The following is a 22,143-nucleotide window of genomic DNA, read 5'->3' on the forward strand; positions in this document are numbered from 1 at the left end:
GAGCCCAGAGCGGGGCTCGATCTCATGACCTCAGCCGAAATCCAGAGTCGGGCGCTCAACCGACAGAGCCACCCCAGCGCCCCTGTTTTGAGAGATTTGAAACATTTTTTAAGTTACAAGAACTGTGTGTCTTAATAAGAATATGTACAGCAAAAAGGGAATGTGCCTTTTTCCCTAGTCCCTCTCCCTGAGGTGACCGATTAAGGATTCCAAGCTGCTCAAGTCTCCCTTGTCTTCTCCTCACGGTGGCTCCGAGTCCCAGTCAGCCTGGCCCCTCCGGTTCCTGCCACAGCTCCCCGCTCCTCTAGCTGACTCCGGAAACACACACCTGCTCCCAAGCCCTCCCGGCTGAAGGCCCGTCAGAGCTTCGCTGTAATTAGGGTCAAGTCCAAAGGCCTTAGCTAAGCCAGCCGTCCTCAACCTTGGCTACATGCGGGAGTCACCTGGGGGCAGTGAAAACTGCCCGAGGCCCACATCTTGGATCAGACGTCAAGTTCGTTGGTCCGGAGTGAGGATCCTTTCCGAGCTCACTCTGAAGCTCCCCACGATTCTAGTTGAAGCCCGGAGCTGCTGGCGCCGAGACTCGAGGCTCTGCGTCGCGCCTCCCGCCTCTCTGGCTCCAGCCCTTCTCCCGCCAGGCACCCCCGCCGCCCCGGGCGCAGCAGGGTAGGTCTGCGGGGCGCCGCTGCCCTTGCCAGTCTGTTTTCCCATGATCAGGTGTTTCGGAACATCCTTCTGGCTCGTTTTTTAGCTTCGGCCATCATACTGCGGGCACAGCTGGGGCGACAAGGACTCTGAGCAAACTTGAGTCCCGGAGCTCCTGGGGATCTTCGAAGTAGATCCCGCCCCCGCCCCCCCCCCCCCCATGGCTCTGTCCTTGGCCCCTCTGGCGTCCTGCCGGGCACCTGCTCAAGTCCCCCCTCCCCCCCGGCCTTCCCCGGCCCGCCTTCAGCAAGAACCCCTGTTCCTAGTGATCGGAGATGCTTCTGCCCTTCGCCCTGCTCGTCGGCTGTGGATCCCCACCTTCCCTCGTTTCTCCCCGCTCCTGCAAACCCCATCTTCGTCCTTGAGCAGACCGCCTTCTGCAGACGTCTCAAGGTGGTCTTCAAGGTCAAAACCTTCGATAAACGCTGGAGTCCATTTACTGAGCGAGAGGCGGCCGTGCGGTGACCGCGCCCCTCGGAAGCACTTCCCCAAGGTCTCCACACGCGGGCCCCTGGCGGAAACCTCTGGCCCCGCGTGGGGGCGGCGCCGGCTCTGGGGGCGGAGCCAGACCACGCCCCCTCCGGGTCCCCCGCCGGGGCGCGGGGAGGTGCGGGACCAGGCCGCCCCGCCCGCCCCGCCCGGAGGGTCTGCGCGCTCCCGGGGCAGCGGGCTACGGGCACCCCGCACCTGACAGGACGAACGACGAGCAGCGAGTCCGACTGGGAAACGGACAAAAACGAGCGTTCCACGGGGCAACGGCTGGTAGGCAAAGGGGTTCAGCCCGCGCAGCCGCGAGAGCGCAGCGGGCAGTCACCGCGCGGGCGACGCAACGGCGACGGAGCCAACCCGCAGCCCCGCGGGCGGCCCCGCCCCCGGCCGCTCGCCCCGCCCCGGATATCCGGTCTGGCCCTTACTCTCGGTGGGGGCAGTATGGCGCTGTGCGAGGCGGCGGGCGGCGGCGCTTCCCTGGCCTGGCCGCGGGTGTTGCTCTTCGGAGACTCCATCACCCAGGTACCGCCGCTCGGTCCTCACGTGGCGGGTCACTCGGGCGCTCACGGCCGCGCCCTGCCCCGCTGAGAGCGGCGAGCCGGGTGCTGCGCAACGGCCCCCCGTCCTCCCGTCTGCCCCGCGGTTGGCGAGGCCGCCTCCCTGCACCCGGCTTACCCGCACGGGCTGCCCGGAAGACTGAGCGCCCCCGGGCCGGGCTCTGCTCGGGGATGCCTGCAGCCTCCTGCGGCAGCCGCCTCCAGCGCGCCTTCGGACCCCCCGGCAGGGCTTCCGTTTCTAGTTGCCCCCGCCTTCGAGATACCGGAGTGGGTGGCGCGGGACTTGCACGGCCGTTCCGTTGAGCCTGTTCTACGGGCGGGGGAAGTGCGGGGACTCGCCCCGGCCGCGCCTCGGAGTGTCAAAGCCTGAGTTCGCTGCTTTGCGTCAGGTTTCGGGATAATCGGGACACCGGGTCCGAGGAGGGGCGCCTTGTTCCCACCTTAGAGTCTGTCTTTTCCGGACCGCGCTGTGTGTCCCGCGCGCAGCTTCCGGAGGGGTCCCCTGCGGGAGCGCGGTGGCGTCTGTGTCACCTGCCGAGGTTTCGTGCAGCCCGTTCCACGCAGAAAACACTTGGAACCAGTTTCGCCTCTGCTTCCTCTGGTGGGACAAGCTGGTCACGAATACAGTGCCTCCAGGAATAACGTAGCAGATCCCATTTTCACCCAATCCCATTAAGGAAAAATACATATTCTGCTTCGGGGAGGAAGTACGCTTTCAAAAATGACTCCCGCGGCGGCTTTTTTTTTCCCCCCAGTTGTCTCTTCAAACATGACTTCCCGAACCACGTTTCTGTGTATGTACCAGTGTTTCGGCAAGTAGAGCAGTAAGCGTTCTCCAGATTTATAAGAATGTATGTTTAAAAAAGGTTCACCCCGAGTTCTGTGATTAACTTCCTTACTCTTTTCAATGACGGAAATGCAGTTCAGCCTGGACCCTCTTTCTTTCTTTTTTTTTTTTTAATAATTTATTTGACAGAGATCACAAGTAGGCAGAGAGGCAGGCAGAGAGAGAGGAGGAAGCAGGCTCGCGGCGGAGCAGAGAGCCCGATGCGGGGCTCGATCCCAGGACCCTGGGATCATGACCTGAGCTGAAGGCAGAGGCTTAACCCACTGAGCCACCCAGGTGCCCCTGGACCCTCTTTCTTAACTGAACATACAATTTTTTCTTTCGTACATAATTTTAAGTAGCTTTTCTAGGTAAAAATGACCAATCTTAGTTCTCAATAAAATGCAGATGACTGTCTCAAATCCAGTTGATAGGGAAGAAGACTCCCCCTAATTTCCAGAGTGCTGCTGAGGTGTAGCCGTAATGCCTACCTCTGAGCGGGGCTAACGATGGCCAAAACGTCTGGGAGGAGGAGAGGAAGACAAAGGAGTTGCTGACCAAAATATCCTTTCTAAGATGTGCCAATTACATGGATAAGTAGTAATGGACTTTTCCTTTCTCAGTTTTCTTTCCAGCAGGGTGGATGGGGAGCGTCACTGGCTGACAAGCTGGTCAGGTGAGAATAGTTTCTAGATTGATACTCGAGTGTTGATTGATGGAAAGCTGTAACTGCATCCCAGAAGAGTGAATGATAGAGTTTCAAACAGTAAATCCCTCCTTCATCTTTGCCGGCCTTTCCTGGTTAGTATATACAGGGTTGGGGAAGGGAAGGAGGAAGGGCAGGCGCTCGGGGTTCAGCAGAAGTTTTGCAGATATGAAATCAAACCCTAAAAGTTGTAGAAAAGATACTGGGATTGGAGCCACAGTTATTCACCATCTGAAGAACACAAGTTCTTTTTAAGTTATTACTGTGGGTGGGGTATGATTTAAACAAGTAGTAAAGAATTCAACTGAAAGAAAACAAAGTATATTCATAAACCAAAGTTAGAGTCATTTTTGGGTAGAAGTTTTTGTCCCCCCAGATTCTCTTTATAAAATATGTCAGAAATAGTTGCCAGACTTAATGTAAGCATGTGCTAAGGAAGTCATCACAGGGGAAACACTGCCTCAATTCAGGAGGTTAAAAAATACTTGGAAATATTTTCCACATTTAAAACACTAAACACAAGTATTTAGAATATCGGTCCACTGCTCAGTTTTGTCTTCTCCTTTAGAAGAAATGAGAGGGATGTACTACCAGTTTATTAATATTTGAAAATTTCTTCAGTATAATTAACATGCAAAGAAAATGTATTTTATTTCCAAATGTGAAATGTGTTTTAAAATGTCTTCACTTTCTCCATTTTTATCCCCTAAACAAGAAATGAAAAAACTGACCTTCCAACTTTTTCTGTTCCCAAATGCTTTCCCTAGTTGAGTGGACTTAATCTAGAAACATGGACATATCATTCAGTTTTCCCTTCTGTAAAATGGGAGGATTATAATTGCTAAATTTTACTGAGTGCTTACCAGGTGCCAGAAACTAAAATGCTTCATATGCATTGACTCATTTAATCTTTATAACCACCCTGTGATTTTATAGACGAGAAGAAGAAGGTGGAGAGGGGTTTTAACAAGGTCACTCACAGCTAAGCTAGGAAGTGGCAGGTGGTGCTCCAGAGCCCGAGGTCCTGAGCCTCCTGAGATAAAGGTCACCTGCTTTCATATCGGGAGGCTTGGAAATGCTAATGTGAGCTTGCTTGGGCACCTGGGACTTGGCAGTGCTCACTGAATAGCAGCTTTTACACTTAGTAACCCCATGACTGTTTAATCGGCCTATTAACCTTTTCTGACAAGCTGAATGACTCAAGTGGCCTGGAAAGCTGCATCTCAAATGTTTTACCAACACATAATTTTTACCAAATGTTTCCTAGTGAATAATTTTAGTACTAAAATCCTGTGAGAATTGATAGTTTACACACATGCTTGCTAGAAGACTACTCAGAAGTTATTTTTCAGAATTGAAAGCAATTCCAAGAAAAGACAGTCGCAGACCGTGTGTGGTCTGGTCTGTCGCCTCCCCGCTCCGACTCCTGACAAGCATCCTGTTGAGGCCTGCAGGGCAGAGCAGAGCGGCTGCTGGCTGAGCCCGCAGAGAGGCTGCACCTCAGTGAACTCTTAACCCTTTGGGCACCCCCCACCCCCCCCCCCACCCCCGCCTGGAGTGCCCGCCTCTGCTGGGCATGCGCACCCCGGCCGATCACTGGAGTACTAGGAACTAAAATGCCACAGTGGGGCAGCAGAACCCAGACGTAGGGGGCCCCTGTTCTTTCACTGGGTCCACAGGGGGAACCAGGGGGCTGTGGTTGGTGCTGACGGGCATGGGGGGGCCACGGGGGCTGAGAAGCCAGGCAGTTCCACTCCCCCGTCCCTTTTTAGCGTCAGAGCCGCGTTCTTTCTGGTCCACCCAAACCACTGGCCCTTAGGTGGGCGTTTTCATCTTTAGCTGTGCGAGCAGTTAGGGTGAATTTTCTTTTTAAGGATTGGAGAGAGAGAGAAAAAAAATGCGTGGGTGGGGGAGGGGGCAGAGAGAGGCACAGGCAGACTCCCCGCCGACTGCGGAGCGCAGGGGAGGGAGGAGGGGGGTGGTGGATCTCACAACCCCAAGATGCGGACCTGAGTGGAAACCGGGAATCAGAAGCTCCACCACTGAGCCACCCTGGCGCCTCAGGGCTTCAGCCACTTGTTACACAGCCCTGAACTGATTCACAGCTGGTTTGGGGGTTTTTTTGAAGTGTAGTTAACATACAGTTATGTTAGTTTCAGGTGGACTGGTTCAGTGTTACATGTAACCCAGTTTCCAAGCTGTGCAGTTAAATAAGGCGCCTTCCTGCGAGTGCACTTCCGTGCACTGTCTGCATGGAGAGCAGTAACTCAAGTACATCATCGTGTCCCACAGGGACCTCTTCCGTGTTTTAGCGTTAGAAAAGCATTTTAATCATTCTTAAGTCTGTTTAAATCCTTTTAAAATTTATTGATATATTTTCATTGGGTTCTTTAGCCGTATCTCAGTATTTCTTTAACCAAAAATACTTGAAGGATTTGGAGGAGTTAGAATAAACTCAGCTTTTTCAGTTTTAAAAGCTCCTGCGCTTTGCTTTTTTTTTTTTTTTTTTTAAGATTTTATTCATTTAACTGACAGAGATCACAAGTAGGCAGAGAGAGGGAAAAGCATTCTTTCTGCTGAGCAGGAAGCCTGATGCAGGGCTCCATCCCAGGACCCTGAGATCATGACCTGAGCCAAAGGCAGAGGCTTAACCCACTGAAACACTCAGGCACCCCTGCTGTTTACTTTTAAAGATTGGTCCTGCTTGGTTTACTAAATGGCTTAATCTACACTATGTCTGGAAGGCAGTCTCCTAGAGCTGGATGTTTCGTAAGGAATCTTTCAGTTCTTTATCACCCTTTCCCTCTTCATCTGAACTTAAATGCTTGTTACTAGCTGAGAATTTAAGTAAAAGTCTTGAATTTGCCAGTTTCCATAGCCTTCGGAGTACGTTGGGCCCTCCTGATGGTGTTCAATCCAGAGAAATTCACGTAGCCTTGTCCTTTCAGAAGGGCGCCTCAACAGTGTCGAGTCTGGGCCTCACCCACTTGCACTTTTCTTCCTGGTTCACAGCCTTATAGTAATTTTTTTTTCAGTATGTAATGCCTGCCATTTATTGAGCTCCCTATGTGTGTCTGGCTACTGTTAATCTTCACGCTGCCTAGCAGTTAGGTATTAGGGCCCTCTTTTGCAGCTGGGGAGCCTGAAGCTCAGAGAAATGAGGTAAATGGCCACGGCCTGATCTGCTAGTCCAGGGCAGGGAGGTCCAGACCTGGCTGCTCTGATTCCAGACTTTTAGCTTTTCCTGCCACATCACACAGGCCTGAAGGGAGGAAGCTGCCTTGCCTTCTGGTTTTTTAAGCATTGCAGTGACTAAACCATTGGTGAAATAGATAGATAGATTGTTTCATAGATGAAACAGATTCATCTTGTCAAAATTTTAGAGTTTTTTTTTTTTTTTTTGGAGCCCAGTACGGGCTTGAACCCCTGACCCTGAGATCAAGATTTGGATGATTAACTGAGCTACCCAGACGCCCCAGGAATATTCCGTTTTAAATTAACTGAGTCTTTAAAATGGCTCGTCAGCTTTTTGTAATCATTATGCATGAAAAACACCAAGACTCACACTTAGAAATAAATGCGGCTGAATTTTGTTATTGTTGTCCCCAAGATTTATAAAGTTTGAGAGCTTTTCGAGAAGTGGCAAACCAAGTCCCTTCCTGTTGTCTCAGCATCTGCCTCCGGCCTTGTGGCCCCGTCTTCTCTGCTGAGATGCAGGAATTGGAACTACACACCAGAGTGAACCACGTCGGTTTGCCGACCGCGACCTGTACTCTGAGGGTTTTTTAATTTTCATTGTGGACAGCTTTAAGTGTCTACAAACATACCCGGGTTCCTGGCCACTAAGTAAAGGAACAGGGACACAAACCCAGGCGACTAGCTCAAGATCCATAGCCTCTCCCTTGTACCGTCCAGTACGGCGAATCAAACCACGTATGTTTAAGGAGGCAACAAACACTACAGACGTGTACGTATAAGTATGTGAAAATTACTGCCTCGACCACGGGGTGAGGGGACTCCGATGATGATGTGTCGGTGTAGGTCACTTGCAACAACTGTGACACTCGGGGGTGGGGTGCTGTGCGTATGGGGGCAGGAGTGTGCAGGAACTCTGTTCTTTGCATTTGCTGTACCCCTAAAATGCCTCCCAAAAAATAGTCCATAAAAAAGTCCCAGAAATATTCTATATGTGATGTCCCCAAATAACCACTGTTCGCCTCGAGCCCCAGCTTGTGACTTTCTGTCCAGGCTTGCTCAGATTGACAGGTCTGCTGTGACCCCCCCGCTTCCACACGAGTCCGCCAGTCAGCAGACAAGATGCTTGGTCCCTTTGCTGTTACTCATCACCTCTCTCGTCAAGGACAGACAACCTAGATCTTGGAAAGACTTAAGGACGCCGTGTTAACATGACTGCTCTTCTCAGAGTGAAGGCGCGGCGGGGGCACCTGGCCCGCTCAGCCCGGCAGCTCTTGATCTCGGGGTCATGAGTTTGAGCCCGTGTTGGGTGTAGAGGGGACTTAAAATTTTAAAAAGTGAAAGCCACTCAGAGCCACATGACATCAGCAGGTGCCGTGGCCTGGAGGGTGCACGCTGGGGGCTCGCTGCAGAGGGGCTAGAAACTATTCTCTGCCCACAATTCATTTTTTAAATTTTTCATTTCAGAAAATGTGATGTTCTGAATCGCGGATTTTCAGGTTATAATACCAGATGGGCCAAAATCATTCTTCCAAGATTAATCACGAAAGGGAACAGTCTGGAGAGCCCAGCAGCAGTTACAATTTTCTTTGGTGCCAATGACAGTGCGCTGAAAGGTAAAGGCATCCTTATGTTTTCCTAATTCATTTTTAGCTGTTTTGTGCTGAGAAAACGCGCATGCGTGTGAGCACACATGTCTGTGGGGGCGGGGGCAGGGGGGAGGGAGAATTTTTTTTTTTAATATTTTATTTATTTGGGAGAGAGCACAAGCGGAGTGAGGGGCAGAGGGAAAAGCAGGCTCTTCATGGAGCAGGGAGCCCGACGTGGGGCTTGATCCCGGGCACCCGGGATCATGACCTGAGCCGAAGGCAGACGCTTAACCGACTGGGCCCCCCAGGCGCCCTGGAAGGGATTTCCGAGCTCTCATACTTGGAGCTGCCGAGTGTGGAGCGAGATGGGCACACGCTTACGTAACTGGTGGGGAAACTTGGGATCTTTCTGGAAAGATACCTGGCGGCATGGCTCAAAGGACTTCCGCCACCTAGAAATGCAGCCCGACACTCGGGCGGCCGGGTGGCCGTGGTGGCCATGGTGGCCGTGGTGGCATCCGCGGCAGTGAACAGCAGGGGGCCGCGTGGTGATGTGGCCTCGCGGAGCTGGTCCCCCCGCAGCCGACCGTGTTTGAGAGTCACTCACGGACACAGAAGTGCCCCAGTGTTCCGTGAGAGCAGCGTGGCTCCGTGTCCTCTCCGTGTTTGGAGGCGCGCATGTCAACACGAAGCGCTTCACCACGTCCGGCAGCCGCCGGGGAGCTCTGCGCGGGGGAACCACGGTGCTTGGATTTGCTCCTGTCACTACACCACGTGTGGCCGGCAGCGGGCCCGCGAGAGTCCCCGCACCCTGCACGGGAGCCGGCTCGGCGGTGCGCCCACGCGGCCCCAACAGTGGACACGACAGCGGCCCCGGGTCCAGTGAGCGCGCGGCCCCTGCTGCGGTGCGCCACGCGCTTCGCGGAGGTCGTTTCCGCGGCCCCGTCGGGGGGACCCAGTTCTCCCCCTCGTGTGACCCGTGAGACGCGAGCACGGAGAGGCTGAGCATGTCCCCTGGGGCGCCGGCTCGGGTGGCACAGGGCCCCCAGCCAGGGCCTCGGGGGTCGGGGGTCCGCGGTGTGAAGAGCCGGTCCGTCGTCCCCCCCCCGGCCCGGCCCGGTTTCTGTCCTTGTGCCAAACCAGCAGCGTCAGGAGTCCCAGGATCCGTGACCCCTTCTCCACCTTCGCCGCGGTCACTTGGAGCAGGCGCGCGTGTGCAGTGTCCGTGTGTCCCTCCGCCCAACAGACGAGAACCCCAAGCAGCACGTCCCGCTGGCCGAGTACGCGGCCAACCTGCACACCATGGTGCGACAGCTGTCTGCCGCCGGCGTGCCCGCGAGCCGCGTCGTCCTCGTCTCGCCGCCCCCGCTCTGTGAGGCCGCGTGGGAGCAGGCGTGCCTGCTGCAGGGTGAGCGCCCGGCCGGGGGGAGGGGGGTCCCTTGCGCGGGCCGCAGCTGCCGCGGGTCTGTCACTGAGGTCTCGTCGCCAAGGCTGCGGGGCCGACCTGGTCCCGCCGGAGCCCACGTGGCCAAGAGCCTGCGCGGCGCTGAACCCCGACGTCCCCACGCGGGGTGGCCTCCGGACTTCGCAGCCGCTGCTTTGCTCATTTGTGTGTGAACGTGGCCCCGACTGCCGCCGGGCAGCAGCGGGACCGCTCCTGCGCCCGGACCGGGGCGGCTCTGCGGGCTCGCGGGCACGGGCAGGCGCTGCTGTCCTCGCGGGGTCGGGGGACCGTGTGTGGCTCTCCAGCTGCACCCGGAGGCGCTTTTGTCCCCACCGCTGCTCGTCTTGGTACCTGTAGGTGCCAAGCCAGGACCTGGCCGGGTGCTCAGGACACAGGAGTGAGCGGAATCCGGTTCCTGCCTGTTGCAGTAGGGAGGGCGGCAGTGTGAGTGGGGTCTAACGGACGGAGCGAAACCGTCTGTTCACAGTGTGGAAGCGGAATCTAGAGATGTCCAGAAAGTTCCCCAAAGGAGGTAAATGGGGCAAGTTTACCCTAAGAAGAGGACAGACAGGAGGAAGGGGCCAGGCCCGCTGTCAGCAGACGTCTGAAGGGCAGCCACAGGAAGGGGCTGAATCACCCTGTCGTTCGCTCTGGAGGGCAAAGTGGGGACCCCCAGCGGCCGTCCTCGATGGCTTGGGAGCCGGCGAGTCCGTCCTGCAGGCAGTTCGTGCTAAGCCCGGACGAGCAGGCTGCCAGTTAGAGCTACGTCAGCGCTTCTCAGACTGCCGGTCGCAACCCATCCGTGGGTCCCCAAACCGGGCAAGTGACATTTTTTGAGCAGAACAGAAAAGTGTCCGCATCGGGGACATAGCAGGCCTCGCTCTGTGAGACCCGTTCCACTCCCGTAGGTGCGGCTGGAGGCCTGGGAGGAGCGCAGAGGTTCACCAGCTGGGTTTTGAGCCACAGGCTACGAGCAAGTTCTCCCGAAGATGGGCCCGGAGGCGTCCTCCTGGCCACAGTGGCCTCTGAGCGAGGGCGGGTGGGAGCCACCTGCACAGTCCCCGACAATCACAGCCCGGCCCTCTGCAGACGTGTCCACAGCCCCTCCCCACTCTGCCCTGCCCAGACCCCCTCACCACCAGCGCCGGGGTCTCCTCACATACCCTAACTTAGGGTCTCGGCCCGGCGTCCCCCTTGCTGGCCTCCGGCCTCCCTCTGGCCGCCGCTGGCCTGCGTTCCAGCCAAGCAGACGGCCGCCGCAGGGCCCTCCTGCCTCTGACTTCCAGCCTGCGTCCCCTACGGGGACCAGCCATGACTCCCTTGTCCCCATGGTCCTTGGTCCCGCGCCGGGTAGCACAGGGCCGTGCCCAGAGAGGCATCCGGTCAGCGGGGCTGGCACAGGGCCAGTTGCCACCCACACGCACTCCCAACAGGCTGCAAGTTAAATCGTCTGAACTCGGTTGTTGGCGAATACGCGGGCGCCTGCGTACAGGTAGCCCAGGACTGCGGGGTCGACGTGCTGGACCTGTGGACCCTGATGCAGAAGGACACTCAGGTGCGTGGCTGGCTCGGGCCTCGGGTGAGCACGAGCCCACAGACGGGACCCCGCTCTGGGTAGGCACGGCCCTTGTTGCTGTCACCACTTAAACCAGAAAGCCGGGGTTGCAGGGGACCCCTTGCCCAGCCCGGTTCCTCGGCTGCACCCAGCGGCTGGCATCCTTCTCCGGGACAGTCAGGAGTGAGCCCAGAAATAAAGGAGCCAAAAATGGTTCACATTTAAGGACATGCAGGCCAAATTCTTGTAATACCCCACCCCCTATTATAAAACTCATTAAAAGGTAGAACGATTAATTTAAGCAGGCGGCGGGGGTGCTAAAATTCATAGCCAGAGGTAGGTGGTTCTTAATCTTCTGTTTGAAGCCGGAAAACCCACTTGCGACCATCAAAGGTGAAAGCTGCCCCACAGAGCAGTACCGCCCAGGAGGGCAGTCGGACGCTTCCCCGGATCCGGTGTCCCCAGGACCCAGCAGCCACTGCGCTGGGGCGCTTCCCTTTTGAGCCCAGCACTTGGCCTTCAGGCCTCCTCCCAGACCAAGGGGGCACCGAGGCCTGGGGCAGCGCCAGCCTGGGGGAGCTGTGGCCCAGCCGGACAGCAGGGATGGGGGTGGGCTTGGGGCGAAGGCTGCTCCCCCAGAGCAGCGGCTCCCACTCGGGCCGGGGGGGTACAAGTTCCTTCTGCCTGGAAACCTGCCTGTCCACCTCATGCCCGGACTAGGGGAGTCAGAAACCGTGGCCCCCGGGCCCCAAGCTCTCCTAACAGCAGGTCGTGTTTCTGACATTAAGGCATTGTGTTGGCTCGTTCGGCCTCTTCCGTCTGAGGGGCCGGGAGGGTGGGGGGCACTGCACAGGCCGCGGGTCACGGAGCTCAGTGTGCACAGGACAGTGAGCCTGCACCCACGAAAGGCTGAGGCGCAGCGGGCCCCCCGCAGTTAACTTCGCTCTTCCCTTGCAGGACTTCTCCTCCTACCTGTCCGACGGGCTGCATTTGTCGCCAAAGGGAAATGAGTTTTTGTTCTCTCACCTCTGGCCTCTCATAGAGAAGAGAGTCTCCTCTTTGCCCTTGCTGCTCCCGTACTGGCGGGACATAGCGGAAGCCCAGCCGGAACGGAGTCTGCTGGGAGCCGGGGACCATCAGCCGGGGCCAGGCTGCCCGGGAACTTAGAGAAGCGGACAGTGCCACAAAGATCCCAGGAGGAGGGAGCAGACCTTTGCCCGTGACCTTCAAATACGGAACCTCTGCCACCAAGACCAATGAAAGCCTTAGTGTTTTTAGGGAAGCTCTGGCCCTTGGTGTGCTGCGTGGTGGTGACAAGCTGCCTGAGGCAGGTGTCCTGGGCGGCCTGCTAACTGTATACATGGAAAAAAGTAAAGACACATTTTGTTTAAAAAGTCATAATTTTATAAAAAACGATTTTCTTACATGGAGCTGGGAACCGTTCACTCTCACATACACCCACTCGCCTATCAGATTCCAGGAGCGTAACTAAACTGCATCATGACTAGTTGAGAGCAAACAGCACAAGGTGTCAGTTCAAGTATTAGTGTAACAGGCATCTGCGCAATGAACGTCCTTAGAAGAAAAGATCTGATTTGTCACAGGTTCGGTTAACTGCCCTCAAAATTTACAAATTCTCTGTTAGAATGTTTGGCTGCAAGCACATTTCAGTACTGGGAGGGGGAGCTTTTAACTCTTAGCTTTAAGGAAACCAGAGTCAGGCTGATGACTTGTATCCTTCACAAAGTAAACGCGCACAGCCCTGAAGCACTAGAGCAGGAGGGACGCGGCGGCCCGTGCGGTCCCCACCGGGGCTGTGCAGGAGCCCGCCGTGGCGGCAGAAAGCTGCGGGCCCTCCCTGCTCAGCGCAGCGACTTGGCCTTTCACGACCACTGTCCTCTGCTGAGAACCAGCGCGCGTACCTCGTGGCCACTAGTGTTTGCAAAGAGGAGCCCTCGTTCCGAAGTTCAGGTTTTGTGATGGCGCTCGCTTTAAGTGCGGCAGCGGTACTAGACGGACTTAGAAAACAGACTTCCCGGCGAACTGGGGCCCAGCACGGTGGGCAGGAGTCTGTACATTGTTTGGCTACTTGTAAGCTAGACTGTGTTTTAATTCTAGAAAGTGCTAACCTCGGAATTTGGAAAACCATGTTCACCATCTATCTTTAGGAAGAAGCTGGGTGGTTCTCCCTGCTGCTAAAAGCTCTGGGGAATGCCTAAAAACAGAACCCACAGTTTAGAAAGAACATGTAACTCAGTTTTCTCTCCTCTGTCTTTACCTGAAGGCAAAAAATAAAATCTGTGTTCCAGTTGTCCTCACAAGTCACTGCTAAATGCCTCCCAAGAGTCAGCGGATCATTACAGTGTATTAAAAAACAAAAAACGAAAAACCCCCCAAAAACTGATCTCCTCCTTAATCAGTGCTGTTCTCAATACAAAGGTAAATTTACAAAAATGTAAATATTCATAACCTAATCCAGCTGTATTTTCTGCTTCTGCACCACAGGTTGAAGGGTATTTTAAAAAACAACAAAAACTAAAACCTGAAAGCCTCAAAATAAGCCAGATTCACCTCACCTCTTCCAAAGGGCAGGGGCCTCGGCACACACGCAGTTCCCGCGTGTGACGGGGTCCAGACCCGCGACCGGCCTCTGCTGCGCGGTCCCTTCGTCCCCCCGACCCTCGCAGCGCGGACGTGGGGCTCCCCAGTCCGCCGGCGCACCCCGCGCCGGGAGCCGCGGCCTAGCACTCGGTCTCCTTGCTGCCCACGCGGTTCTGCCGCTGCAGCTTGAACGAGGCGGCCTTCTCGCTTCTCGTCACGGGACGGCCGGTGAGGTCCTCGAAGGACTTGGCGGCGGTGCCGCTGTTGGGGAAGGGGTCCTTCTCGAAGTCGTCCTCGTCCGCGTGCGAGTCCGTGCTGGGGTCCTCCTGGATCGTATCCATTCGCTGGGGCTCCAGTTTGGGGGCGGCGGCGGGCGGCGGCGGCGCGGGGGTGGCCTGCAGGGGCTGCGGGGGCTGCGGGCGGCCGGGCGTCTGCGGCGCGGGGAAGGGCTTGATGATGCGCACCGAGGCGGAGTCCATGCTGCTCAGCATCTCCACGTTCTGCCAAGAGCCGGAGTCAGAGACGGACCCACCCGCCGCCGCAGCTCCACCTCCTGCCCCGTCCCCCGCACAGCTGTCCCCTCGGGCACTGTGACCCCTCCCGCTAAGCAACGCCAGAGGTGAGGCTCCCCTGCCTTCCACGTGCCCTACAACTGGCCATCTGCGTCCCAAAAGAGCGCTCACAAGAAACAAGTCAGGGTCCCAAGACAGGAAGAGTCAAAAGGTTAAAACAGGTCAGTGCTGAACAGCTAAGTGCGGGCTGGGGGCGGGTGCAGCCTCCCTCCCTGGGGGCGGCTCCAGCCTGGACCCTTCCGGCCGCCGTGGGTACTTACGCTGGGGTGGAACAGGGACAGGGACTCGTACTGCTTGTCCAGTTTCTTATCCTAGAAGGAAAAAGAGCAGGGAAAGGTCATCCTTAAGCGATGAGCTGCCTCAGAACACGAGTGTGCCGAGTGTCAGCAGGGCCGGAGGTGAGAAGAATTTTTTTTAAGACTTATTTATTTGAATGAGTGCCAACGAGAGCGAGCACAAGCAGGGTGAGGGGCAGAGGGAGAAGCAGACTCCCCGCTGAGCAGGAAGCCCAATGCAGGACTCGATCCTGGGACCCCGGGATCATGACCTGAGCCAAAGGCAGACGCTTAAGCCGCTGAGCCACCCCAGCGCCGCAGTGATGAGAATTTCTTGCAGCAATTTCGTGAGCTGCCACCAGCCCAGAAGTGCTTCCTTTGCCCTTGAGGCCATCGGTGTTTTGATGTCAAGTAAGCAACTAGTCAAGAAACGCTTAGGTATGGTTCTTCTGGGAGAGTTCCCCAGAGGCAGGTCGCGGAGGGCAGGGGTCACACCAGGGCACTGCTGACCCGGGCCAGCTGCCGGGGGTTAGGGACGCTGCGGGCTCGCCCACCTGGTACTGGCCTCCAAATGCCCCGGCCCGCCCCGCCTCGATACTCAGCTGTTCCCAGAGTTCGCTGTGGCCCAAATTCTTGGACGAACTGAGCCCGAAGCGCCCACATGGCACTTCGGCAGCAGGCTGCGCACACGGCTCCAGCCGCCGCCCCGGCCCCGGCCCGGCGTGGAACAGATGGCAGTGGGCAAGGCAGGACGCGGAGCCGGAAAATCTAGGCCTGGCTTCCAGCCCAGCTGCCCCCACACATTCCGTGGTCAGCGACCAGGCACCAGCCTCCCGCCTATCTAGCGGCTTTGCTCCACGCCCCGGCTTTGCTCAATGCACAGCGGCAACTCTCAAGGCAAACAAAGCAGACTGACCTCGTGGTAAAACAACGGTAAGGGAGGAGGGGCACTCTTGGCTGCTCCCGAGCTCTCCCTCCCCACGCCCACCACGCGCATCCCCGAGGAGGAGCTGCTCAGGGAGGGCCTGGCAAGACCGGAGCGGAGCAGAGGAGAAATGCCTCATGACGCAGCTGCGCCCGCATGATCCAAGCGCTCACGTGAGGAGGCATGCCCGAGAGTTCCAGAGCACAAGTCTGCAAGCCTGGATCTGATTTCTCGTCTCGACAGCAGACAAATCATCTTTTCCCCACAGAAGCCAAGTGAATGAGTTGTAAGAGTTGTTTCAAGTCTCCAAGTCGATGAATCACATGGAGTTCACGGGGGAAAGCCCAATGCACCTCGTTAGCGGTTACTGGTTTCGAAGGGCGATAATAAAGATTGCTCCCTCTTACCAGACGGGGGGATGTGAACACCCGAAGCAATAAAGCAAACAGGAAACTACTTGGCAGAGGGGCGCCGTCTGCGGCATGCTGAGGTTTGATATTTGCTCCAACAAGCCTGAAACGCTCGTTTCAAAGCTTCACTCGGAGACCCTAGGCAAGTCCAGTGAAACAGTCTCCCGGGCTCAGAAGTGTAACATTCCTCCAATTATACACGAGAACATATCTCCACATACAAAAAGCATAATTCTTTTAAAAAACGATTAGCTAAACTTCTCGCAAAATAAGCTTTCCCAGGGAATAACACCAAAAAATGTCACTGGAAACATCAGGTCAGCTCTTGCTAAGAACCAATTTTATCTTTTCCGAAAGTTGTAAGATTGCAATTGCTCAAAAGTCTAATAAAATGTCTTCTTGCCTACAAGTTGGTGACTTACCACGCAATGGACAAGAATGCTGAAGGGGATCCAAAATATCAAGGAGAAAACCAGGACGGAACCTACGATGTTGTCCGCTAAAAACTTCCCTGCGAACAATTCCAAACAGTCAGTGTTCTGATCAAGTACTTCAGACGCAAAATTCAATGCTCTTAGAATACTACCGTGGTGTCAAATGGGACAGACTGCCGGCCGGGGCACCGCTGAGGCGGCCCAAGCAGCGCCGGTGTCCCCTGCCAGCCCGCACCATCCCCCAAGCTACGGACACTCCTCCAGACGGAGCCCTGAGACCCCCGTGCAGGGCAGACCGCCTCACACCGTGCTCAACATGATCCCTGAGTGACGGTGTCAGGGACCGAGCACACAGAAGGCTACTGCTCGCGACGATGCATGACAGGACAAAGTCGCTGTCATCCGGGTACTGTTTTTCTGACAATGAATTCCGACCCGGCAAGACAGAATACGTTGCTGCTTCTACAAAACCCAAGGTCCACTTTTTGTCTATCTTGAGGCTCACATGAAACCGGATTCAGATTTACAACCGACAGGACTGAGCCAGGCTTACGGTTCGTGTCCACTTTTTAAAGAAGCCAGAATGTCGACAACGTGTGGACTGCCCTTGTCTGAAAACCTGCACATCCACACGGCACAGCGGGAGAGCGGGGTGTGTGCTTCATCTCAGCTGACAAAGCTGCGTCAACGAACGCCGTGCGTATTTCCGTCTGCTGCAGGATCCGACGTATTAACCCAAAAGCACACTTTCCTCATGTCATCACCAAACTCCGCTCACTTCCAAGCAAACAATTCCAAACAGCCGCTGGGGAAATCACCTACCAAAAGTATTGATGCTCAGCTGGTCGATGAAGTCCCAAAACCGCTCGATGACGTCCTGTACTCGCTTCTCACACTTGCCCTGTGAACACAGAACACAGCAGTGCCCGAAAAGGACTGCGTCAGGAGCGGCGCGGCTGGGTACAAGGGACAGACGTGAAAGGCTTCAGGAAATCACAGCTGCAGGGGCCCAGTTTTGGACACAGGGACCTAACGCAGGAGGAGCACAATCAGCCCATTTTTATAAGTGAATTTAGAACTCCCGGGAAACGAAACCTGAGAAAAACAATTTTGTTTAAGACAGGGCCCTCCAGCGAGGGCCGCACTGACCACGCACACATGCGCACACATGCGCACACACACACACACACCAGGAGGAACCTAACCAGACCACTGGGGAAGCCGGCCTAACCCCTTTAAATCCATGCCTGTGACTCCATGGGAATGAAGAGTGTTGCACGGGAGGGTGAGCAGGCCTGATGCAGGTGCGTCGAGCCACCTCTGGGTCTTTCCTCTATCGGCACTGGTTTTAAATCAAAACTTGCAATTTCACAATCTTAGTCAATTTTATAATTGGTCTAGAAAACCAAGTCATTCACACACACTGCCTAAAACGAGCCGACTTTACTAGAAAAGCTCCCTCCCCCGCAGTCCCTGGATTCAGGGTGCCCTGCTCGGGACAGAGCGTGCTCCAGTTCCCCGAGAGCACCTGGGCTGCCCCAGACAGACAAGAGCAGGCAGCGGTGACAAAGGCAAGGCAGGGCAAGGCAGGGCAAGGCAGGGCCCCCCCCGCCCCGCCCCGGCAAAATCAAGTCCTCACAGTATCAAAGCTGCCCGACTGGCTGTCACAGAAAAAGCTGTACGGAAGTAAATACTCACATTCATGTCACAGAAGCCCACCGTACAGGGCTTCCCTTTCCTCAAGAATAAATTCTTCTGTTCGGCGTCAACGTAGGGCACACACCGGCCCGAGGGGTCCCTGCAGCACACCTTGCAAGAGTTGTCAGTTTCTGGAACAGAGCCGGGGCATATGGACAGCCGGACTGCAGACGCGTTCCTCCTTCCTCCTCTCTTGTCCACCCCGCTCCCCACGGGGAAGGAAATGCTTTTATTTTTCAACAGCGAACTAGCCTTCGTGCACCCCAAAGACTGACTTCTGAGTTCAGGCTCCTCAGTCCTCAGGCCACAAGACAAGAACAATTTACACCAAAGAGCTTCCCTTAACGGAGTAAAAGCCCAATGATTCTCCTTCAGATCCTTTATGATTCTCAACGTTTCCCTTCATCCCAACATTCCTGTTACACTGCTGACTTCAAGCCTTGGTGTCGCCGCTTCAAATGCACCCGGGGAGAACCAAGGCTCCAGCGAGTGCCAGCATGGCTGCGACACAACGGCCGGGTGCGGGCCGCAGGGAGCCGCTGGGTGTCGTGAGCACGGGCTGAACCTCCGTCTACACCTACCGCCCACAGCACGTGGGTCACGGAACCAACTAGGCACCACACAGGGCACGTGGCGCACACACCAACAGCAGAAATGGCCAAAATGTCAACTGGCAACGCAACCTGGGACAGTATGTGACCCAGAGGAATCCCTGGTCACTTACATGGGAGAACCTGGAATCAACGAGAACACAAAACCCAGCAAAAGCACTCGAATGGGGAAAGAGACCTTTCCATCATTCTCCAGTGGTCAAGCATTTCCTGGGCACTTACTGTGGGTCTCTCCAGGCATCCCAGACCCCCTGCCGCTCCCTCGGGAAATGCCTGGCTTGGAATCTACCGTGTGTCATCTCCCGTCTTCTGCTGCTCCCCCCGAAGAGCTGCTCCCGCACCGTGAGCCCGGGGGTTCCCAACCCACTGGCTCCGGCTTCTGCATGGTTTTGAAAGCAACAGAAGCCTCCTGAGGGGAGGCAGGGCAGGAAGCCTGGAGCCCAGTCAGTCCCCGAGGCCCCTTCTCAGATCAGGAATTCTAAAAACACAAGGTGGAAGCCTGAGGACAAGCGTCTGAGAAGCCAGCGTGATGTCGCCAACCGTGGCTGAGCGAGGCCTCTGCCCCAGACATCGGGCAGGGAGCAGAAGGCAGCAGGCTCAGCCCTGGTGACAAGAGCAAACACCCTAACGGGCAGGGTCAGACCCTGGGACCGGCCCCCTCTGGCTGGGTCCCAAGAAGCAGGAGTCCCCGGCCAGTGGCCGCAGCAGGGCGCAGCGAGGCCACTCGTCCACCACCGGCTCCCCCGCACCGCTCCCTCCTCTCGCACTCCTAAGCCTGCCATGTGGTCTGACCGGGGAGCAGGAAGGACGGCCGACAGGGGGGCTTCACGGACAAGTCAGCGGCCTGGATGCGGAGCCGGAGGGCGCCCCCAGACCCCGCTGCCCTGCCCCGCCCCCGGCTGGGCTCTCACCACCACCCCGGCTGCACAGACTGCTGCGCCCCCGGAGGGAGGGACGAGGCCCGGCAGGCATGACTGGCTCCGCTCCGGCTGCAAGGACGCGGCATGGACGTGTGCTCACCGTTACACGCGCAGGACTCGCGCCGCTGCTCCCGCTCACAGAAGGGGACGCACTTGCCGTCTTTACACTTGCCGAGGTCCAAGCACACCGTGTCGTCCGCGGCGTTGCCGGGAGGGGGGCACTCGCTGCTGTTACCTGCAAGCACAAGGGAAGCAAACAGGTCGCCGAGTCACAGGCAGCCGCAGGCCTCGGGTGCCCACAGAAGTTGGCATCACGCTTCACGAAGGGCACAAAGTGGCCCGGGGGGCTGGACGTCAGCGGCCACACGCAGCCGCCGCCGACAGCGAGTGCCTGGCCGCGCGCCCAGCCCCGCACGGTGCACAGCCCCCGCTCCCACCCCACCCCTCGGCCACTATTGAACATCTTGCTTCACCTTTCCTTTGTGCAACGGAACTACGGGTAACAGGACACACAGGAGCACAGACGCACCGCGGAGCAGACGTCACGGCCGCCACCGGCCCGAGAAGCAAGCTCCGCGGGGAGGCTCACAGCGGCGGCCGGCCGGGCCCCTCCAACCTCACCGGCGGCCACTCCCGAGCCCTCAGCCGCCCTCCAGTGTCTTCGCCTCTCCAGGGTCTCTCCCTCGGAACCGTAACACATGCTGTTCAGTCTGCCCGGAATGTTCTCGTTTCTGCCCTGGAGGGCACTGGCTGGCTTTTTCTCACCCTTAGATCTGGCTCCAAGACCTCCCTCAGACCTCCACGGGCCTACGCTCACCCACTGTGCTCCCTCCCCGCAGCTGCCGCTCTCCTTCAAGCACACATTTTGCAATTTCCCGTTTTGCTTTTTTTTTAAGTAGGCTCCACACCCAGTGGGGAACCCAAAGTAGGGCTCACATCCACGACCCTGAGATCAAGACCTGAGCTGAAGGGCACACCAGGGTGGCTCAGTGGGCTAAGCGTCTGCCTTCAGCTCAGGTCATGGTCCCAGAGTCCTGAGATCAAGCCCTGCACTGGGCTCCTTGCTCAGCGGGGAGCCTGCTTCTCCCTCTCTCACTCCCCCTGCTTGTGTGCTCACTCACTCGTGCTCTCTCTGTCAAATAAATAATAAAGAAATAAAATCTTTAAAAAAAAAAAAGAAAGAAAGAAAAAGACTGAGCTGAGATCAAGGGTCAGGCACTCAACTGACTGAGCCACCCAGGCGCCCCTCAATTTACGTCTATGTGAGGCTGTGGTTTCGTTTCAGACTGGTGAGCTCCAAGAGAGCAAAGTATCAAAACTAGGAATAAATCAACTTACGTCTAATCCCTATCACACGCCGTAAGTACCCCACAAGCATTTCTTAAATGAATCAATGATTCTTCCGGACAAAAGAAAAGCCACAGAAGGGTGTTAAATTCAAGTGAGAGGACGGAGCGAGGGGCTCCTTCTGGAAAACGAGCAGCACACGCAGTTAAACATGACCACAAGAAGAGAACTACCACATGCCAACGGCGGACGGTGGCCAGAGCCAGAGGCCTGGCCTGGCCCCTGACAAATGGGACCAAAGCCCAGAGTCGGAAAGAACTCAGAACTTGCAAGTCAGCGGAGTGGTGACAGGAAACTTAGAGGAACCTGTCCTGTCTCAAACAGAAGCAGCCCTCCACAAAGCCCCCAGTACACACTGGCGTGGGCATGTCACCTGTGTCTCTGGCCTGACGGAACCGTTTATGCTGCTGGGCACTCGGGGTCAACAGGACGGGCACGTAACAAGTGCGCGGCTGCTGAAAGCAGGCCATGGGGACAGGGCAGCACGTCAGCAACGGGGAGACCGCACTCCCCGGCATTTTCAGTGCGCGCTGCTGCCCTGAACACACACGTGCCAAATGCCCCACAAGCATCCACTGCACACGTGTTCTCAGCAGACAAGCGTCAGGGCACCGACGCAGGGACAAGCATTAAACACACAGAGCCTAGTCCCCGGGTCCCGAGGCTCTGGGTGCGTCGGAACCCACGGGTAGACGGAGCAGGCGGCACAGGTCACTGCGCCTGTCCTCAGAGCCGCCGGCGCCCCGGGCCTGGGGGATGAGGTGGAGAGACCAACAACGTCCACTTCGAGCACGGTCCCAGCTGATGCGGACGCTGCTGGTGCGAACGCGGGCTCCTTATGAGGAGTTAATATTCTGCTAGCTGCTCCTCATAGGAAATAGCAAGGGAACGAAAGGCTATTCCAGAAGAACGGATAAATTTTTTCAAATTGCTATGATAATGCTTATTTAAAAAGAATTTTTCTGAATCTGCTTTATTACCAAAACCAAGGCTGACACACTGAGCACAGCTAGAGAATGTCCGTGAGAAGCTTGCCTGAGCCGTTCCCGCTCCTGACAACGGGCAAACTGCAGTCGTGCTGACAGGTCTCAGAACGGAGGAGGCACGAGTGGCGTCTTACAAAATGCACGTTGAAAAGGCAAAGGAGGGGCGCCTGGGTGGCTCAGTTGTTAAGCGTCTGCCTTCGGCTCCTGGGGTCCTGGGATCGAGCCCCACATCGGGCTCCCCACTCAATGCGAAGCCTGCTTCTCCCTCTCCCGTTCCCCCTGCTTGTGTTCCCTTTCT

The 22,143-nt window shown here is 56.5% G+C and overlaps 2 protein-coding genes across 10 annotated transcripts in view; one reads left to right on the plus strand and one right to left on the minus strand.

The window, feature by feature from the left end:
• The first annotated feature begins 1,576 nt into the window (after positions 1 to 1,576).
• Positions 1,577 to 12,348, plus strand: IAH1 (isoamyl acetate hydrolyzing esterase 1 (putative)). Of its 6 annotated transcripts, none has more exons than XM_045979593.1 (6): positions 1,597 to 1,716; positions 3,201 to 3,253; positions 7,946 to 8,094; positions 9,314 to 9,475; positions 10,945 to 11,066; positions 12,024 to 12,348. In XM_045979593.1, exons 1-6 carry the CDS (start codon positions 1,636 to 1,638, stop codon positions 12,231 to 12,233), a joined length of 777 nt encoding a protein of 258 aa, XP_045835549.1. In that variant the 5' UTR covers positions 1,597 to 1,635; the 3' UTR covers positions 12,234 to 12,348. The 6 variants fall into 6 exon arrangements, with proteins under 6 accessions (XP_045835550.1, XP_045835549.1, XP_045835554.1 ...); XM_045979598.1 differs by having other exon boundaries at positions 1,599 to 1,716; positions 7,978 to 8,094; XM_045979594.1 differs by lacking the exons at positions 10,945 to 11,066; positions 12,024 to 12,348 and adding an exon at positions 10,420 to 10,938 and having other exon boundaries at positions 1,577 to 1,716.
• A 99-nt stretch (positions 12,349 to 12,447) lies between these two features.
• ADAM17 (ADAM metallopeptidase domain 17) overlaps positions 12,448 to 22,143 on the minus strand; it is a 55,071-nt gene continuing 45,375 nt past the window's right edge. For all 4 annotated transcript variants that reach the window (XM_045979588.1, XM_045979587.1, XM_045979589.1 and 1 more), the window contains 6 exons: positions 19,613 to 19,747; positions 17,982 to 18,112; positions 17,106 to 17,184; positions 16,272 to 16,360; positions 14,500 to 14,550; positions 12,448 to 14,167 (listed from right to left, as the gene is read on the minus strand). In XM_045979588.1, the coding sequence (XP_045835544.1) occupies positions 13,808 to 14,167; positions 14,500 to 14,550; positions 16,272 to 16,360; positions 17,106 to 17,184; positions 17,982 to 18,112; positions 19,613 to 19,747 (845 nt within the window). In that variant the 3' untranslated portion in view covers positions 12,448 to 13,807. The remainder of the gene's footprint in view (positions 14,168 to 14,499; positions 14,551 to 16,271; positions 16,361 to 17,105; positions 17,185 to 17,981; positions 18,113 to 19,612; positions 19,748 to 22,143) is intronic.

Source organism: Meles meles, chromosome 15, assembly GCF_922984935.1.
Source record: "Meles meles chromosome 15, mMelMel3.1 paternal haplotype, whole genome shotgun sequence".
NCBI lineage: Eukaryota > Metazoa > Chordata > Mammalia > Carnivora > Mustelidae > Meles > Meles meles.

Excerpts from the sequence above, each read along its gene's own strand:
- IAH1 (XM_045979593.1), top strand. The coding sequence starts at position 1,636 with ATGGCGCTGTGCGAGGCGGCGGGCGGCGGCGCTTCCCTGGCCTGGCCG. Across the intron at positions 3,254-7,945 it reads CTGGCTGACAAGCTGGTCAG|AAAATGTGATGTTCTGAATC; the intron begins GTGAGAATAGTT and ends TTTTCATTTCAG. Across the intron at positions 11,067-12,023 it reads TGATGCAGAAGGACACTCAG|GACTTCTCCTCCTACCTGTC; the intron begins GTGCGTGGCTGG and ends CTTCCCTTGCAG.